The 18,555-nt window shown below is 47.6% G+C and overlaps 1 protein-coding gene across 2 annotated transcripts; it reads right to left on the bottom strand.

Moving 5' to 3' along the window:
- Positions 1-2,870: 2,870 nt before the first annotated feature.
- Positions 2,871-3,986, bottom strand: LOC123486245 (adhesion G-protein coupled receptor G7-like). Of its 2 annotated transcripts, none has more exons than XM_045217507.1 (3): positions 3,890-3,986; positions 3,422-3,590; positions 2,871-3,190 (listed from the first exon to the last, which is right to left on the bottom strand). In XM_045217507.1, exons 1-3 carry the CDS (start codon positions 3,946-3,948, stop codon positions 2,978-2,980), a joined length of 441 nt encoding a protein of 146 aa, XP_045073442.1. In that variant the 5' UTR covers positions 3,949-3,986; the 3' UTR covers positions 2,871-2,977. The 2 variants fall into 2 exon arrangements, with proteins under 2 accessions (XP_045073442.1, XP_045073443.1); XM_045217508.1 differs by having other exon boundaries at positions 3,431-3,590.
- Positions 3,987-18,555: the final 14,569 nt, after the last annotated feature.

Here is an 18,555-nt window from a genome sequence, read left to right as displayed (position 1 = left end):
GCACCAACCCAGTGGTGCGCGTCGCCAGTCCGGCCCGGCCTGTTCCTGCTCCTCGCACCAAGCCAGTGGTGCGCGCCGCCAGCCCGGCCCGGCCTATTCCTGCTCCTCGCACCAAGCCAGTGGTGCTCGCCGCCAGTCCGGCCCGGCCTGTTCCTGCACCTCGCACCAAGCCAGTGGTGCGCGCCGCCAGCCCGGCCTGTTCCTGCTCCTCGCACCAAGGCAGTGGTGCGCGTCGCCAGCCCGGCCCGGCCTGTTCCTGCTCCTCGCACCAGGCCAGTGGTGCGCGCCGCCAGCCCGGCCCGGCCTGTTCCTGCTCCTCGCACCAAACCAGTGGTGCGCGTCACCAGCCCAGCCCGGCCGGTTCCTGCTCCTCGCACCAAGCCAGTGGTGTGTGTCGCCAACTCGGCCCGGCCTGTTCCTGCTCCTCGCACCAAGCCAGTGGTGCGCGTCGCCAGCCCGGCCCGGCCTGTTCCTGCTCCTCGCACCAAGCAAGTGGTGCGTGTCGCCAGTCCGGTCCGGCCCGTCCTGCTCCCCGCACTAAGCCAGTGGTGCGTGTTCACAGTACGGCCCAACCCGCTTCTGCTCCTCGCACCAAGCCAGTGGTGCGCGTCGCCAGCCCGGTCCGGCCTGTTCCTGCTCCTCGCACCAAGCCAGTGGTGCGCGTCGCCAGCCCGGCCCGGCCTGTTCCTGCTCCTCGCACCAACCCAGTGGTGCGCGTCGCCAGTCCGGCCCGGCCTGTTCCTGCTCCTCGCACCAAGCCAGTGGTGCGCGCCGCCAGCCCGGTCCGGCCTGTTCCTGCTCCTCGCACCAAGCCAGTGGTGCGCGTCGCCAGCCCGGCCCGGCCTGTTCCTGCTCCTCGCACCAACCCAGTGGTGCGCTGTCGCCAGTCCGGCCCGGCCTGTTCCTGCTCCTCGCACCAAGCCAGTGATGCGCGTCGCCAGCCCGGCCCGGCCTGTTCCTGCTCCTCGCACCAACCAGTGGTGCGCGGCGCCAGCCCGGCCCGGCCTGTTCCTGCTCCTCGCACCAAGCCAGTGGTGCGCGTCGCCAGCCCGGTCCGGCCTGTTCCTGCTCCTCGCACCAAGCCAGTGGTGCGCGTCGCCAGCCCGTCCCGGCCTGTTCCTGCTCCTCGCACCAACCCAGTGGTGCGCGTCTCCAGTCCGGCCCGGCCTGTTCCTGCTCCTCGCACCAAGCCAGTGGTGCGCGGCGCCAGCCCGGCCCGGCCTGTTCCTGCTCCTCGCACCAAGCCAGTGGTGCGCGTCGCCAGCCCGGCCTGGCCTGTTCCTACTCCTCGCACCAAACCAGTGTTGCGCATCGCCAGTCCGGTCCGGCCCGTGCCTGCTCCTCGCACCAGACCAGTGGTGCGTTTGTCCAGTCCGGCACGGCCCGTGCCCGTCAGCTGCTCCACTCCGGAGCCAGAGCAGTCCGCTCCACCGGTGCCTGATCCAGTTCCGGTCAGCTGTTCCACTCCAGAGCCAGAGCAGTCTGCTCCGCCAGTGCCTGATCTAGCTCCAGTCAGCTGCTCCACTCCGGAGCCAGAGCAGTCCGCTCCGCCAGTGCCTGATCTAGCTCCGGTCAGCTGCTCCACTCCGGAGCCAGAGCAGTCCGCTCCACCGGTGCCTGATCCAGCTCCGGTCAGCGGCTCCACTCCGGAGCCAGAGCAGTCCGCTCCACCGGTGCCCAGTCCAGCTCCGGTCAGCGGCTCCAGTCCAGACCATGACGTCAGCCCCTCTCCAGGTTCGGGGTCTCCCACACCAGGGTCCAGACTGGGCCTGGCGTATTGTGGGAGGAAGGAGAGGGGAAGCAGCGCGCCGAGGTCCAGACCAGACCAGGGGCACAACAGGGAGGTGAAGAGTGAGAGGTCGTCACGCCCTGAGCCGGATCCGCCTCCGAGGCGGAATGCCCACCCGGCCCCTACCCTGTTATGTTTATGTTGTGCGGTCGGAGTTCGCATCTTTGGGGGGGGGTACTGTCACGCCCTGACTCAGGGGACGCTTATATGTTGAGTCAGGGTGTGTATATTCCTTGTTGTGTTTGTTCTATGTTGTAGGATCTAGTATGTCTAGATCTATGTTGGCCGGTGTGGTTCCCAATCAGAGGCAGCTGTCGCTCGTTGTCTCTGATTGGGGACCATACTTAGGCAGCCTATTGGCACTAGTGGGTTGTGGGATGTTGTTCCGTGTGAGGTATGTTGTTTGTGTCTACATTGGACTTCACGTTTCGTTTAGTTTGTTGTTTTGTCGTTGTGTTTTTTCGGTTCAAATAAACATGTATGCATATCACGCTGCACCTTGGTCCGACCCGTCTATGAACGAACGTGACATTCGTTTTCATAAGGATGAAAATCTGGTGTTGCTATGTCAAACAGTTTTGTTATATTTCAGTCTTCTGTGATGTATATAAAGTGTAATATTTGGATGGAAACTCAAAATGGCATAGATTTCAACTCTATATCTGGCATTGTACATGTTTCTTCTTCTTTTTAAGCCCATAACCATGTGTGTGTGGTGTATACTTTTGTTTGAAAGTAGATTTGTTAACAAGACAACCAAAAATCACTCTGTGTGACTCTGATTTAGCCCACTGAAGTAAAAGGTTAATACATTAAAAGTGCGGCCTCTGTAAAGAACGAACATGGCCCGCAGGGAAAATTATGTAGTTGGACATCCCTAGGCTACACTGTCTAAAGATATTTTCTGAGATATTGTGTAAAGTAGTGTAATTTCTCCAAAAAAATACTGAAACAAACATTCGATTCAAAGAGAATAATCACAGTTTTATTCAAAACAGTTATTTCAAAAAATACATACAGTATGTATATACAGTATGTGCATAGCCAAAAAATCATTGGACAACACAACTTTGAGGGAATTCACAGTAAAAATACATTGATTCAAAATGGTGTGTATTATACTGTATGTTATTGGCAATAGTGGCGGTATATGAGATATTTTCCAACAGAGGTTGAACTTGCAGCCCATCAGTTAGATGTCTGTGAGGAACAAGGTGGAAATGACAGATCAGTGTCCTGCTGTGTGTATGATTCTACTTTTTCACTTTGCTCGCCTCGCCATAGACTGAACTTCTTGGTGTGAAGAGGGATTCTAGCGCTAGAGACAGATTTCAAAGCACTTGACATCATTTTCTTGACAATTGCTGTTCTTGCTGTGAACAGAATGAAAACCTGCAAGCCCTGTGGAACGAAAACACAAAGACATTATCAAGTATTTTCAGGAACACAAAAGGACAAACAAAAGGTAGCGTTTCCATAAAGAGCAGCGGAATTTATTAATGTTTAGTAGCTGTATAGTTTTCAATCATGTCTGGATTCTGTGGTACAATAGTACACTAGTCTTTATATTTAACATTTGAGTCATTTAGCAGACTCTCTTATCCAGAGCGACTTACAGTAGTGAGTGCATACATTTACTACCTGAGTGGTGGTGAGTACACAGAAGGAGATGTTGAGTATGGTGTACATGGTCTGGTTCTGTGTAATGAGCAACAGATAGCCCAGGATCCAGGAGAGACTGAGCACCACAGCCAGAGAAAAGCTACTGAGGAACTTCTTCTTCATCGATGTGTGTCTTGTACTGGGAAATATAACCAACATACTTAGATTGCGATCATAGACTGCTGTAATGCTGTGGTAAAATAACAGTATGCTTCCAATGACTGAGTGGGTTAGAGCATGGTGCTTATTAAATAGTATGAATAGGTTACTAATGACTGAATTAATAATAAAAAAAAGCATGCATTTTATTTATAAAAAGTTTTAATTGAAAGACAATACAAAATTAACAAGCTCGTTAGTAGGCATTTAAATCAAGACTGATCTTTATGACTACAACTTTCCACTTTGTGCCCCCAAAATGCCCCCCATTAATGTTACCTGGTTATATGTGGGTTGGTCTTGGATGTTGTAACTGCAAAATATACCAACACCACCATGTTGAAGATAAGAATGAACGCCACAGGGATCAGGAACCCCCAAAAACATTGGCAGCTTGAAGTCAAAGTTCCCGTTTGGATCGAGGGCAGCAAGCCAGCAACTGAGGGGACAAATGAATGAGTTAGAGAGTGGGACTATTTGACAGACAAAACAGGACACCAGTGATTTGAATAACGTGGTATAAAGTAAACATGGTGGATTGCATAAGTAAACAAGAAACCGTTCAACACAATGGATCATTCGTTTCGCTTTTTACAACTTATTAAATTGCTCGTTGCCATCGTTAAAAGCATACAATATGAAAATTGATAGGGAAAACCTTTTACCGTATAAGTTATAACATTTTAAACAGCAATTGCCCCACATTGATATTGGTAGTACAGTACAGTATAGTACAATACAGTACAGTTCACGTGAGAGATATCCATCACCTCCAGCTCGTGGCTTCAGCCAATCAGATTGTCCCCATGCACCCCACACTCTGCCCATGCAGTGGTTCACAAACCAGTAAATACGTCGAGCCGGGTCGCTCTCTTTCAAGTACAGTACAGTATAGTAAAGTATAGTATTGTAAAATACGGTATTGACTCACAATTCCTCCTGCCTGTAACCCAGTGGATCATCCACTCTATAACTAATTCCTAAGGTGAGGGCCACCACAACCGCAGGCAGTCCTAAAGGACAGAGAATGTTGTTGTTATGTCCTGGTAGATTAGCATGCAGACATATACATATTATATACTACACATACATCCTCTAAAGGCATAACATCACTATACAAGTTGCTTTTAAGTTCTATTTCAGGCTTATTAGAGCCTGAAAATATAACCCGGCATTCGTTTTGGTTCAAGGAACCCAGTTCTAATGCCAGCCAAAGCTTCTGAAACAACAAAATATTTTATTTTTCTCCAAGCTGTCCTACCCCATCCGATGGCCACGGTACAGGCTGTGAAGTGTGATGGGCTGGTGGCCAGGCTGTTTCTGATCATCAGGAAGACATGTGTGGCGTACAGCGTGTTCCAGGTGAACGTCCCCAACAGGAAGTACTGCAGCAGGACTGTGACTGCAGTACAGGGGCCTCTGTCCCGCTCTGTGTGTGTGTCGGACGAGGGGAGAATGTTGTCCTCCTGTATTTCAGGTTTCTTCAGCTGTTTATGAGGGTTGTCCACTCCCAACATGAAGAGGAGGGTGAAGATCAGGAGACACACGCAGATGCTCACTAAGAGGACCGTTGGGTTGGTTTTGCGTTTTTTCCTGGGGATAGGTGATAGATGTTAGGGAAGTTAGATGCATAGTTATGGATGTGTTGGTTCATTAATAGTGGGTTTCATAATGGTTTCACCTATCAAGTCATGTTGGATCAGACAAAGGGCTTCTTCACACTATTGAGATGCACCCAATATTTTGAATTGGTTATGGAACCCTGTAGGATCTTACCGGGTCACGATCTGGAACGTTATTGTATATTTTAATTGGTTCTTGAACCCTGTAGGATCTTACCGGGTCACGATCTGGAATGTTATTGTTAAACTCAACCCTATGCTGGACATGGAGCATCCCAATGTGGTGATCCAGTTTAGAGCATCAGCGTATTTAAAATCCCTCCTGAACGACTGTAGAAAGAAAATAAAAAATACATTTCAACACTAAGTTTTTCACAGTCATACTGTATAAAGTTATCTCCCTCATGTGTCAGGATAAGCTGTGGTATACCACATTGTTTTTTTTTATCTCAAAATCATTGTAATGTGGTTAACCTTAAAAATTGAAATGAAAATGATTCAAATCTAAAACATAAAATTCAACCAGAGAGCTCCCTTAGATCATGGGAAAAGGCCTCACTTGACCGTTGCACTTGAATCATTCCCACTTAAGATGACCACATTTAAAATACACAAATGCGGGACAACAGGATGATTTTGGGACAGTGTAGCCTACCCGATACATAATTTCAAAATAGGCCAATGCATCATCACTGTCAATTGGAATGCTGATTCTTCATGTTTAATTTTTTTGCCCGCACTATAAAACGGTTATATCGGTCTGCTAATACAGGACTAGTAAAGGCCCAATGCACTACTTTAGTGAAAATATGTATTATTATTATTTTGTCATTGTGATTTCTCAGGGGCTGCTACAACACCCTCAGCACTCTACTTCCTGCTGCTTTGATTATATCTTTCAGTCTAATGTGGCTATTTACCTACTTTTCTAGCTCTTTGTAAGCAGTTAGGAGGCCTAACTATGAGATATTGTTGAACTTGCAGCCAATCAATTAGATATTTTATACAATCTGTGAGTAACAAGGTGGAAATTAACTGTCATGAGCGCAATGTGACTGCAAGAGACAGGTTGGAATGTCTGACTGAAATACTGTCACGGTTCAGACAGACGACAAGAGGACCACAATTGCGTCACACCAGAAAGTTTATTTAAACTTAAGGGGAAAGGGATGTAGGGAGTGAGTGAAGGCTCCAGGGGTTATCCCGTCCGATGTGCTGGGTCTGTGCCTCCCCCCAGTGGCAGCGATCGTCCCGATGACGCCGGTGGTTGGTGGTCCAGAAGTCCTGGGGGGAGGAAACACAGACACAACGGGGCGGATGAAAACAGGCAGAAGTACAGTTCAAGGGAAATCCAAATACGTTGTAGCAAGACAGAAGGCTGGTCAGAGTTACCGGGGTCAAGAGTAGTCAGGAGTCGTAATGGCAGAAAGCAGGTCTGGTTTTCCTGGGGCAGAAGAGTATCCAGGAATCAGGCAGGTCCGGGGTCACAAAACAGGGGTGAGCCAGAAGCGCGAGCACACAGGTTCCGGGGTGTGAGCTTTGCAGACGATCTGACAAAGGAGAGCTGAAAGACAGGGCTATAAATACTGGGAGAGGTTAGTGGGTAATGCAGCGCAGCTGGCAGAGTAATTAGAGCCGAGCAGAGCAGGGACAGGTGGAGCTAATTAGGCTGAGTAGAGAGAGAGTGGTGAGCAGAGTGGAAACAAATTAAGGTGGTAACCCGGTGGAGTGAGAGGGCTCATGACAGAACCCCCCCCCCAAGGGACGGCCCCAGAAGTCCCAAGAGCAACACCACGCCGGGCGGGAGGAGGGGAGCCGGAGGAGGGCTAGAACTCCTCCGAACGGTCCGAGCGAACGTCCTCATCCTCGGAGGAAGCCGGAGGGCCGTGGTCGGGAGATGGGACAGGTCCCGAGACAGGATCAGGCACAGGACAGGAAGCCGAGCGGGCAGGACGGTTAGGGATCCCTCTGGGGCGGCCCCTACGGATTGCAGGTTGATCAGGATGCCGTTGGTGGAAAGCGGTGATGAGAGTCCTATCCACAATCCGACTAGCTGGCACCCAGGTCCTTTCCTCAGGTCCATAGCCCTCCCAGTCAATGAGGTACTGGAGACCCCTACCCCTCCGTCTGGACCGAAGCAGGCGGCGGACGGTGTAAACCAGACCACCATCGACGAGCCGTGGAGGAGGAGGACCAGGCGCAGCAGGGACCAGCGGACTCTCATGGATGGGCTTAATCTTAGACACATGGAACGTGGGGTGCACCCTCAGGGAATCAGGCAGTTGGAGCCGGACAGCAGTTGGGCTAATCACTCTTATGATAGGGAATGGGCCAATGAACCGAGGTGCCAGCTTCTGCGACTCCACCCTGAGTGGCAGGTTCTTCGATGACAACCACACCCTTTGACCAACCTGGTAGGTGGGAGCAGGAATTCTCCGACGGTTGGCCCCGGTAGTGTAGCTGGCAACGGATCTGAGGAGTGTGGCTCTAGCTTTGTTAAACACCTCTCTGAGACCATGGTAGCATTCTGGGACATTGGAGAGGTCAGGAGCGGAGTTAGTAGGTACTGGCCGAGGGGGTAGTGCGGCAGCAAGCAGGCAGGTTCGGTGGCAGTCCTCTCCCCACTCCCTGATCACCCCGGTCACCCAGTCGAGCTGAGGGTTGTGCCGGGCGGAGCCATGGGTAACCCAGGATGAGGGGTTGGCCTGGAGAGGGGAGCAGGTGAAACTGGATAGTTTCTTGATGGTTTCCGGACAGACCCATCGAGACCGGGGCCGTGACATGAGTGACCGATCCGAGTAAGTGTCCGTCCAGTGCCCGGGCAGGAATAGGAGGTGTCAAACGGAGGTTCTCCAGTCCCAGTTGGCGTGCCAGCTTGATGTCCATTATGTTGGCTTCGGCGCCAGAATCCACCAGAGCAGCCAGGGTGTGAGTTGAGTCAGAGAGGCGGAGGTGAACTTGCAGCAGGGGTTTGCGGTCGGAGGACTGGATGGTCATTGAACTCAACCGGACTCCCCTATGCCCGGTGAGCTTCGGCCCTTTAAAGGGCAGGTTACCACACGATGTCCATCACCTCCACAATAGAGGCAGAGGTTTGAGGTGAAGCTGTCGCTGGCGCTCTGCAGGAGTGAGAGAGGCTCGCCCAATCTCCATAGGCTCAGACTGATCAAGCTGACCTGGGTGAGTGGCAGTAGATGACAGGAGCCCAGTCGGATCTCTCCGAATGCCGGTAGTAGGTGGACCTTGGCGCCCCCTCTCACGACGACGGGTCTGTATCCTTCTGTCGATCCTGACAGTCAGTGCGATGGCTTCATCAAGAGTGGAAGGCAGTTCATGGGAGACCAACTCGTCCTTGATATAGTCAGCCAAACTATGGAAGAACGCGTCCACCAACGATGGTGTGTTCCAAGAACTTCGTCTAGCCAGGGTTCGGAAGTCGATGGAATGGTCTGCGACTGTACGTCTGCCTTGTCGAATACTGAACAGTTCACGAGACGCCTCGCGGTGGGTGAATCCAGGTCAAACACCTTCAGCATCTCCTCAGCAAACAGGTCGAAGGTTGCACATGCGGGGGTTTGACGTTCGAACTCTGCTGTTCCCCAGAGTCGGGCTCCGGCCCGTCAGGTGAGTGATGGCATACCCGACCTTAGCCCCTCCGTGGCGAAGGTCCTTGGCTGCAAGGAGAACTGAAGTCGGCAACTAGTCAGGAATGGCCGGACCTGGGTAGAATCGCCGTTGAACCGCTCGGGGTTTCCAATCTTGGGTTCCGGGGCAGCGGCTGCAATGACCGGGGCAGGTAACTCGGAGGCAGGGCTGGTGGGCAGACTGGCTGGGGTAAGGTTGGTGAGGAGTTGGATGATCATGGCGAGTTGTTGTTGCTGCTGCTGGGACTGCTGCTGGTGCTGCTGGAACTGCTGATGCTGTTGGTGGCCGACCTGAAGCAGAGAGGTGATGTCGCCGCTCATGCGGCCTAGCTCTCTCTCAGTGTGTTCCAGGCGTAGCATGGCGGTGGGTTGCTCAGGTTCTTCGGTTTCCATGTCGGGGGAAGTGTGCGCTGAGTCCATAATGGTCAGATCGTACTGTCACGGTTCAGACAGACGACAAGAGGACCACAATTGCGCCACACCAGAAAGTTTATTTAAACTTAAGGGGAAAGGGATGTAGGGAGTGAGTGAAGGCTCCAGGGGTTATCCCGTCCGATGTGCTGGGTCTGTGCCTCCCCCAGTGGCAGCGATGCGTCCGATGACGCCGGTGGTTGGTGGTCCAGAAGTCCTGGGGGGGGGAGGAAACACAGACACAACGGGCGGATGAAAACAGGCAGAAGTACAGTTCAAGGGAAATCCAAATACGTTGTAGCAAGACAGAAGGCTGGTCAGAGTTACCGGGGTCGAAGAGTAGTCAGGAGTCGTAATGGCAGAAAGCAGGTCTGGTTTTCCTGGGGCAGAAGAGTATCCAGGAATCAGGCAGGTCCGGGGTCACAAAACAGGGGTGAGCCAGAAGCGCGAGCACACAGGTTCCGGGTGTGAGCTTTGCAGACGATCTGACAAAGGAGAGCTGAAAGACAGGGCTATAAATACTGGGAGAGGTTAGTGGGTAATGCAGCGCAGCTGGCAGAGTAATTAGAGCCGAGCAGAGCAGGGACAGGTGGAGCTAATTAGGCTGAGTAGAGAGAGAGTGGTGAGCAGAGTGGAAACAAATTAAGGTGGTAACCCGGTGGAGTGAGAGGGCTCATGACAAATACTGGACAAATCAACGATGTTCTCAAATTGGTGGTGTTTGAATTTGTTGATAAAATGCGGGACATGATTGTTTAGTTGCTTGATAAAGGGCCAAAATGTGGGACGTCATCCTATTCCCAGGTGAACGGCTAGGCCAACTACAGAATGAACCCACACACTATTTCAGAGATATTACCGCCACAATCGATATGGTGAAAACAAGGTGTGGGGAGGCCGAGTCACATAAACTCACATCAATACCTTTGTCAGAAAACACTGTAAAAGTAAGAATTAATGCTATAGCTAGCAATCAATATGAAACCTACTGAACCACTAAAAAACTCTCCAGCTTTCCAAATGGAAGTTAGTTCTGAGGGCCGAGATGCCCATTCATTTACTTTTGTTCGCTACATGTCGAGGGATGCTATTCACGAGGACATATAGAGCATGAAACTGTACAGAGGATGTGCTGCATGGCTATACTGAAGAAAAACAGATTCCATGGGATTGAATGGTGGGCAAATAAACAGACAGACTTTGTTGACTTTCTGTGTAATGAAAATAAAATGTGTCCCCTTGCATATGTAACTGACAAATTTGGGAAACTGAACGAACTGAACGAAAGCATGCAGGGGAAATACTAAAAACATTCTACAGATGAGTGACCGAATCAGTTGATTCAGAGGAAAGATTTCTTATTGGAGAGAAATCTGTTTGACTGTGATCCTGCCTCAGTTGACATGCCTGTAAGTGAAATCGAAAGCTTATCGAGCCGTCATATGACCGAATGCTGCAGATAACGCATTTTGGTTCCTGACTCAAAGGGAATACCCTGCCGTCTACCTCCGAGCATTAAAACTCATGGTACCCTTTTCCAGCTCATATCTGTGTGAGGCTGGATTTAGTGCACTTGTCTGCATTAAAACCAAATATCGATCCAGGTTGGAAGTGACAGCAGAGATGAGGTGGGCACTGTCAACCACACCCCCTGACTTTGAGAAGCTCCAATGCGACATGCATCATGTCTCTGATCTCATCATCTCATTAGTGGTGATGAGATAAGAGACATTATGTCAGACCAATTTGCTATTGACTGTCATAGCCCCACATTAAAAGTATGTGATGGTGAGTTGAGAAGACAATCAGAAATACTGAATGTTTTGCAATTGATTGTCATAACCCCATATAAAAAAGTAAACATTGGCTCTTAATTACAAAAGAAAATTCACATGGTTTGGGTCATGAGAATTTTCAGATATCAAAACAGGGTTGTGGGCCAATAATGTTTGGGAACCCCTTCCATAGGTCAGAGTGTGGTCAGTTAAAGGGAGATGAAGGCAGCTAGCTACTCACCATAAGCACAGCGAAGTTAGTGGTGTGATTACAGAAACATCGCAGGCCGTCTTCTGAGTGGTTGACTTTGGAGCAGCCAGAGGTGCTCCAGTCTTTCAACGTGTAGTTCCACCACACGCAGGCAAAGTCATAGAGGGAGGCCTTGGGGACAGCCTGAGAAGTGAGAACAGAAACAAACTCTCTGTAATACTTCAGCAAAAGACATGCATTCACAAAATTCCTCATAAAAATTTTTTAATTAAGTCAATTGTGAAATATAATAGGTCATTACTTAAATGTGGGAAAGAAGAAGTTTCAATTATGATAGATCATATTATATACAAGACAACATATGCTTCCTTGTTCACTGGCCAAAATATGCTTCCTTTTTCATTGTGGCGGATAAGCGTCAATGGATAACTTAGATCAGGGGTGTCAAACTCATTCAATGGAGGGCCTAGTGTCTGCTGGTTTTTGTTTTTTCTTTTCAATTAAGACCTAGACAATCAGATGAGGGGAGTTTTTTACTAACCAGTGACCTTAATTATCAATCACGTACTCCGTGCAATGAGTTTGACACGTGACCTACAGTGCATTCGAAAAGTATTCAGACATTTTTTTGGCGTTACAGCCTTCTTCTAAAATTGATTAAATAACAAATAGATCCTCAGCAATCTAAACACAATACCCCATAATGACAAAACGAAAACAGGTTTTTAGAAAAAACAGAAATATCTTATTTACATAAGTATTTAGACCCTTTTCTATGATACGTGAAATTGAGCTCAGGTGCATCCTGTTTCCATTGATCATCCTTGAGATGTTTCTACAACTTGATTGGGATCCACTTGTGGTACATTCTTTTAATTGGACATGATTTGGAAAGGCACACACCTGTCTATATGAGGTCCCACAGTTGACAGTGAATGTCAGAGCAAAAACCAAGCCATGAGGTCGAAGGAATTGTCCGTAGAGCTCCGAGACAGGATTGTGTCGAGGCACATATCTGGGGAAGGGTATCAAAAAATGTCTGCAGCATTGAATGTCCCCAAGAACACAGTGGCCTCCATCATTCTTAAATGGAAGAAGTTTGGAACCATAGAGACTCTTCATAGAGCTGGCCGCCCAGCCAAACTGAGCAATCGGGGGAGAAGGGCCTTGGTCAGGGAGCGCCAGAGTTCCTCTGTGGAGATGGGAGAACCTTCCAGAAGGACAACCATCTCTGCACCACTCCACCAATCTGACCTTTATGGTAGAGTGGCCAGACAGAAGCCACTTCTCAGTAAAAGGCACATGACAGCCCGCTTGGAGTTTGCCAAAAGGCACCTAAAGGACTCTAAGACCATGAGAAACAAGATTCTCTGGTCTGATGAAACCAAGATTGAACCCTTTGGCCTGAATGCCAGGCGTCACGTCTGGAGGAAAACTGGCACCATCCCTACGGTGAAGCATGGTGGTGGCAGCATCATGCTGTGGGGATGTTTTTCAGCGGCAGTGTGACTAGTCAGGATTGAGGGAAAGTTGAACGGAGCAAAGTACAGAGAGATCCTTGATGAAAACCTGCTCCAGAGCGCTCAGGACCTCAGACTGGGGCGAAGGTTCACCTTCCAACAGGACAACGACCCTAAGCACACAGCCAAGACAATGCAGGAGTGGCTACCGGAAAAGTCTCTGGATGTCCTTGAGTGGCCCAGCCCGGACTTGAACCCGATCTAACATCTCTGGAGAGACCTGAAAATAGCTGTGCAGCGACGCTCCCCATCCAACCTGACAGAGCTTGAGAGGATTTGTAGAGAAGAATGGGAGAAACTTCCCAAATACAGGTGTGCCAAGCTTGCAGCGTCATGCCCAAGAATACTCAAGGCTGTAATCGCTGCCAAAGGTGCTTCAACAAAGTACTGAGTACAGGGTCTGAATACTTATGTAAATGTCATATTTCATTTTTTTATTTTTAATGAATGTACAAACATTTCTAAAAACCTGTTTTTGCTTTGTCATTATGGGGTATTGTGTGTAGATTGATGAGGAAAAAAATAATTTAATCAATTTTAGAATAAGGCTGTAACGTAACAAAATGTTGAAAAAGTGAATGGGTCTGAATACTTTCCGAATGTACTGTACATAATGGAAAACTTCCCATTAAATTTCCCAGAGAATTTGGACCACTATGCGTTTACCGATTCTAATATAAATCTTACTGTGGGCTTGAAGAGCATCTCAACATGCAGCCCAGACACTTGTCCAAGGTTAGCAGAGATTACCCTTCTGCTGGTTCCTGAAGAAGCTCTGAAAGTCCTGGACCTGAAGAACTGGTCATTTTGGTAGAGCACAAAACCAATGGAGTTGTTTTTGTTTTTACTACGTAAAACTGAGTGGAGTGAAGGAGAAAGAGGGGAGAGAGAGGGAGAAAGTGAGAAAGAGAGAGAGGTGGGAGAGAAAGAGAGAGATTGTTGTTCATATCAGGACTTCATATACACAAAGAGCAGTTAAGCACTCTTGGTGAAAGCTGTATAAGGGAATTGAAGCTTGAGTTTATACACTATGTTTGTAATTATACCAACATTGGCTCACCTGGTGGGAATTTGATAACAATCTGGACATCGGTAGCACCTCCTTTGTTAGCTCTCAGTTCAGAGGTATTATAAATGAGATTCATTCTGTTGGCCACAAAATTACCAGATCTTCCTGGAGGAGATTAATTTGATTTAGAAATTTAAAGCTGAACAATATAGTGTTCCTTCTGTACCACAGGAGGTTGGTGGCACCTTAATTGGGGAGGACGGGTTCATGGTAACGGCTGGAGCGGAATCAGTGGAAAGGTATCAAATACATCAAACACGTGGTTTCCATGGTTTCCATGTGTTTTATGCCATTCCATTCGCTCCATTCCAGCCATTATTATGAGCCGTCCTCCCCTCAGCAGCCTCCACTGTTCTGTACTTGTCTGTAGTACAACAAATCAAATCCATACCAAACCTTATTGACCAACAGTAGAGGAGGAACATATGAAAAATAAGATTTTAAGAAGTTTAACCAGTCTGTTAACACAGATACAGTGGGGAGAACAAGTATTTGATACACTGCCGATTTTGCAGGTTTTCCTACTTACAAAGCATGTAGAGGTCTGTAGTTTTATCATAGGTACACTTCAACTGTGAGAGACGGAATCTAAAACAAAAATCCAGATAATCACATTGTATGATTTTTAAGTAATTAATTTGCATTTTATTGCATGACATAAGTATTTGATCACCTACCAACCAGTAAGAATTCCGGCTCTCACAGACCTGTTAGTTTTTCTTTAAGAAGCCCTCCTGTTCTCCACTCATTACCTGTATTAACGGCACCTGTTTGAACTCGTTACCTGTATAAAAGACACCTGTCCACACCCTCAATCAAACAGACTCCAACCTCTCCACAATGGCCAACACCAGAGAGTTGTGTAAGGACATCAGGGATACAATTGTAAACCTGCACAAGGCTGGGCTACAGGACAATAGGCAAGCAGCTTGGTGAGAAGGCAACAACTGTTGGCGCAATTATTAGAAAATGGAAGAAGTTCAAGATGACGGTCAATCACCCGCGGTCTGGGGCTCCATGCAAGATCTCACCTCGTGGGGCATCAATGATCATGAGGAAGGTGTGGGATCAGCCCAGAACTACACGGCTGGACCTAGTCAATGACCTGAAGAGAGCTGGGACCACAGTCTCAAAGAAAACCATTAGTAACACACCATGCCGTCATGGATAAAAATCCTGCAGCGCACGCAAGGTCCCCCTGCTCAAGCCAGCGCATGTCCAGGCCCGTCTGAAGTTTTCCAATGACCATCTGGATGATCCACAGGAGGAATGGGAGAAGGTAATGTGGTCTGATGAGACAAAAATTGAGCTTTTTGGTCTAAACTCCACTCGCCGTGTTTGGAGGAAGAAGAAGGATGAGTACAACCCCAAGAACACCATCCCAAGCGTGAAGCATGGAGGCGGAAACATCATTCTTTGGGGATGCTTTTCTGCAAAGGGGACAGGACGACTGCACCGTATTGAGGGGAGGATGGATGGGGCCATGTATCGCGAGATCATGGCCAACAACCTCCTTCCATCAGTAAGAGCATTGAAGATGGGTCGTGGCTGGGTCTTCCAGCATGACAACGACCGAAACACACAGCCAGGGCAACTAAGGAGTGGCTCCGTAAGAAGCATCTCAAGGTCCTGGAGTGGCCTAGCCAGTCTCCAGACCTGAGTCCAATAGAAAATCTTTGGAGGGAGGGGAAAGTCTGTATTGCCCAGCGACAGCCCCCAAACCTGAAGGATCTGGAGAAGGTCTGTATGGAGGAGTGGGCCAAAATCCCTGCTGCAGTGTGTGCAAACCTGGTCAAGACCTACAGGAAACGTATGATCTCTATAATTGCAAACAAAGGTTTCTGTACCAAATATTAAGTTCTGCTTTTCTGATTTATCAGATACTTATCTTATGCAATAAAATGCTAATAAATTACTTAAAAATCATACAATGTGATTTTCTGGATTTTTGTTTTAGATTCCGTCTCTCACAGTTGAAGTGTACCTATGATAAAAATTACAGACCTCTATATGCTTTGTAAGTAGGAAAACCTGCAAAATCGGCAGAGTATCAAATACTTGTTCTCCCCACTGTATAAACTATCACTTTAAATGCCAGTATGTAGGTTCACTAGCAGTCCCACCCACCAGTCGGAGCAGTAAACTGGATCCCTACTGTGTCACTTGGTACTTGGACAGACTGGACTACCAGGTTGGGCTGAACCACCAAGGACACGTTACTCTGCTGGTCCAGGGAAAACTTCTCCAGGGTCTCTGTGAGGCTGGGCGAGAAACACAGAAAAACATTAGTTTACATGCACCCATGCAGACACGCACAGAGACACACGTACACACATAAACTCAAACATATGCAGAAACACACACACACACCTCTGGACAGCGTCTCTCTGCTTTGCACTCTCCTTCCTGGCATTCAGCAGCTGACTGATGGTAGTTACAGCTGCCACTGCGATATCCTGCAACATAATCAAAACCAGGGAATTACCCACAAGTGTTCAAATCACTGCAATAACAACCTCACGTTTCTCTCCAGAACATGTCATAGACACAACTTGATTCCAAAACATGTTATACCTCTGTGATATTTACAGACAGAAGCAGAGTGTTAGCTATCTGAGCTGCTGTGGTGATGTTGTCAGCTGATAGCCGCTCTGGTTGGGAGGTCAGGATCTGAGTACTGAAGGCTAGGTCTTCTAAATCACCTGAACTGCTGGAGATCTGAATAGGGAGAGAGAATGATTTTTATTTAGTGTAGTATTGTATTGTTTTTGTATAAGTGGCAGGAACATGTTGAACTGTGAGTATATTTGGATATTAAAATTGACAATACTAACTACGTGGCTCAGTTGGTAGAGCAGGGCAATTGCAACGCCAGGGTTGTGGGTTCGATTCCCACGGGGGACCAGTATGAAAATGTATACACTCACTACTGTAAGTCACTCTGGATAAGAGTGTCTGCTAAATGACTAAATGTAATGTAAAACACAAGAAAGAAATAAAAGAATGTTCCTCATCCACTGTTAAGCAGAATAAAGGAACAGAATACATGAGCTGAAGGTAAAAGCCAGTTGTTACTGATCTTCAAACTGTAAGATCCACTCCTCATAATGATAACTGTAACTGACCCAAAGAAAGAAGAACGCAAAATTGAGACTTGTCATAAATCAGGATCATAAATAAAAAATTATATTGACTTACATTTCCTTGAATGTCACTGAGGGTCAATTCACAGTCCAACTCCACAGGATAACCAAACATCGGAGATCCAATGTCATTCGAACATTTTGCGAAGGCAGCTGGTAATCCGGCTGGAGGAACCAATATAAAAAGATACTCAAGATTTTGTGTTACCTTATACACCATTAATTTGGACTGTAACAGAATAATACATTTTGTCAGTTTAGGTGAATAAAAGTAACATACCACTGGCTGTATTCTCACCACACTCCTCTTTTGAATAAGCAGACAAGTCAACCATTGTTCTTGGGAAGGAGAATCCATCCTTGATGGTTGAAATGCAGAAATTCTCTATCGAAGTAAAATACATTTCAACATGGACCAAATGTATGACTAAACATGAAATATCCATTCTGAATGTGAGATCCAAGGAATAGTGTTGTGGACTCTGAATGTGAGATCCAGGGTTAGGTATAGTGTAAGTGTGTGGATTTACCCTCTGAACAGGTCTCTCCGGTCCACTCATCAGGACAGATACAGACTCCACTCTGCAGCTCACCACCATTGATACAGACCAGAGGAGGGGTTGTGGTGGGAGAGGTGGTGGGAGAGGTGGTGGGAGAGGTGGTTGGAAAATTGGTGGTGGGAGAGGTGGTTTTGGGGGTAGGGGTAGAGGTGGTGGGGAGAGTGGTACTGGTGATAGGGGTAGAGGTAGGGGCAGCAGTAGCTGGAGTAGTTATGTCAATGGTGGTTGGAATGGCAGAGGATGTGGTGAGATCCCTGTGAAGCAAAGAGACTGCCCCCAAAAAATATTTACCTCAGTAAACCACATAAACAAGGGTACATAGTGTCAATTGCTATAAGCATAGCAGATGATCCATGTTGTTCCAGTTTCATTGTGTTTCTGCACCAGTGTAGAAATGTTTTCTACTGTACTTTATGAGAGAAAGAAGTCTTTATCACTGCCAATAAACGGTAGACATTTGATAGCAAAAGCTACTCTGTTATCAACTGTATCTGAGACCTGACAGTAGTCTATTCACAGTATGTAAACAGCTTAACAGTAAATCTAAATAGAGTTTGGATAAAAATAAACTCTGAAACAATGTCTTTATTGATGTTATTGTATCCCTCGCAGCAAACAGACAAAACATCAGTCAATCATTGTCTATAAACCAAACTTTAAAATTCATAAACCAAACTGTAAAAACGGTAAAGTCATAAATTGGTAATACTCAATTGATAAGTTAAATGCGTCATACATTTTTGCACATCTGAAGTGAAAGCAATTTTCGTAGACAATTCTCAATCATACGAGAAACATAACAACAGCATCAAACACTGAGTATATCAAACATTAGGAACACCTTCCTAATATTGAGTTTTTCAGCGGCAGGGAGACTAGTCAGGATCGAGGCAAAGATGAACGGAGCAAAGTACAGAGAGATCCTTGATGATAACTTGCTCCAGAGCATTCAGGACCTCAGACTGGGGTGAAGGTTCACCTTACAAGCAG

Source organism: Coregonus clupeaformis, unplaced genomic scaffold (assembly GCF_020615455.1).
Source record: "Coregonus clupeaformis isolate EN_2021a unplaced genomic scaffold, ASM2061545v1 scaf1085, whole genome shotgun sequence".
Taxonomy (NCBI): Eukaryota; Metazoa; Chordata; class Actinopteri; order Salmoniformes; family Salmonidae; genus Coregonus; species Coregonus clupeaformis.
This window is presented reverse-complemented; position numbering and strand designations above follow the sequence as displayed.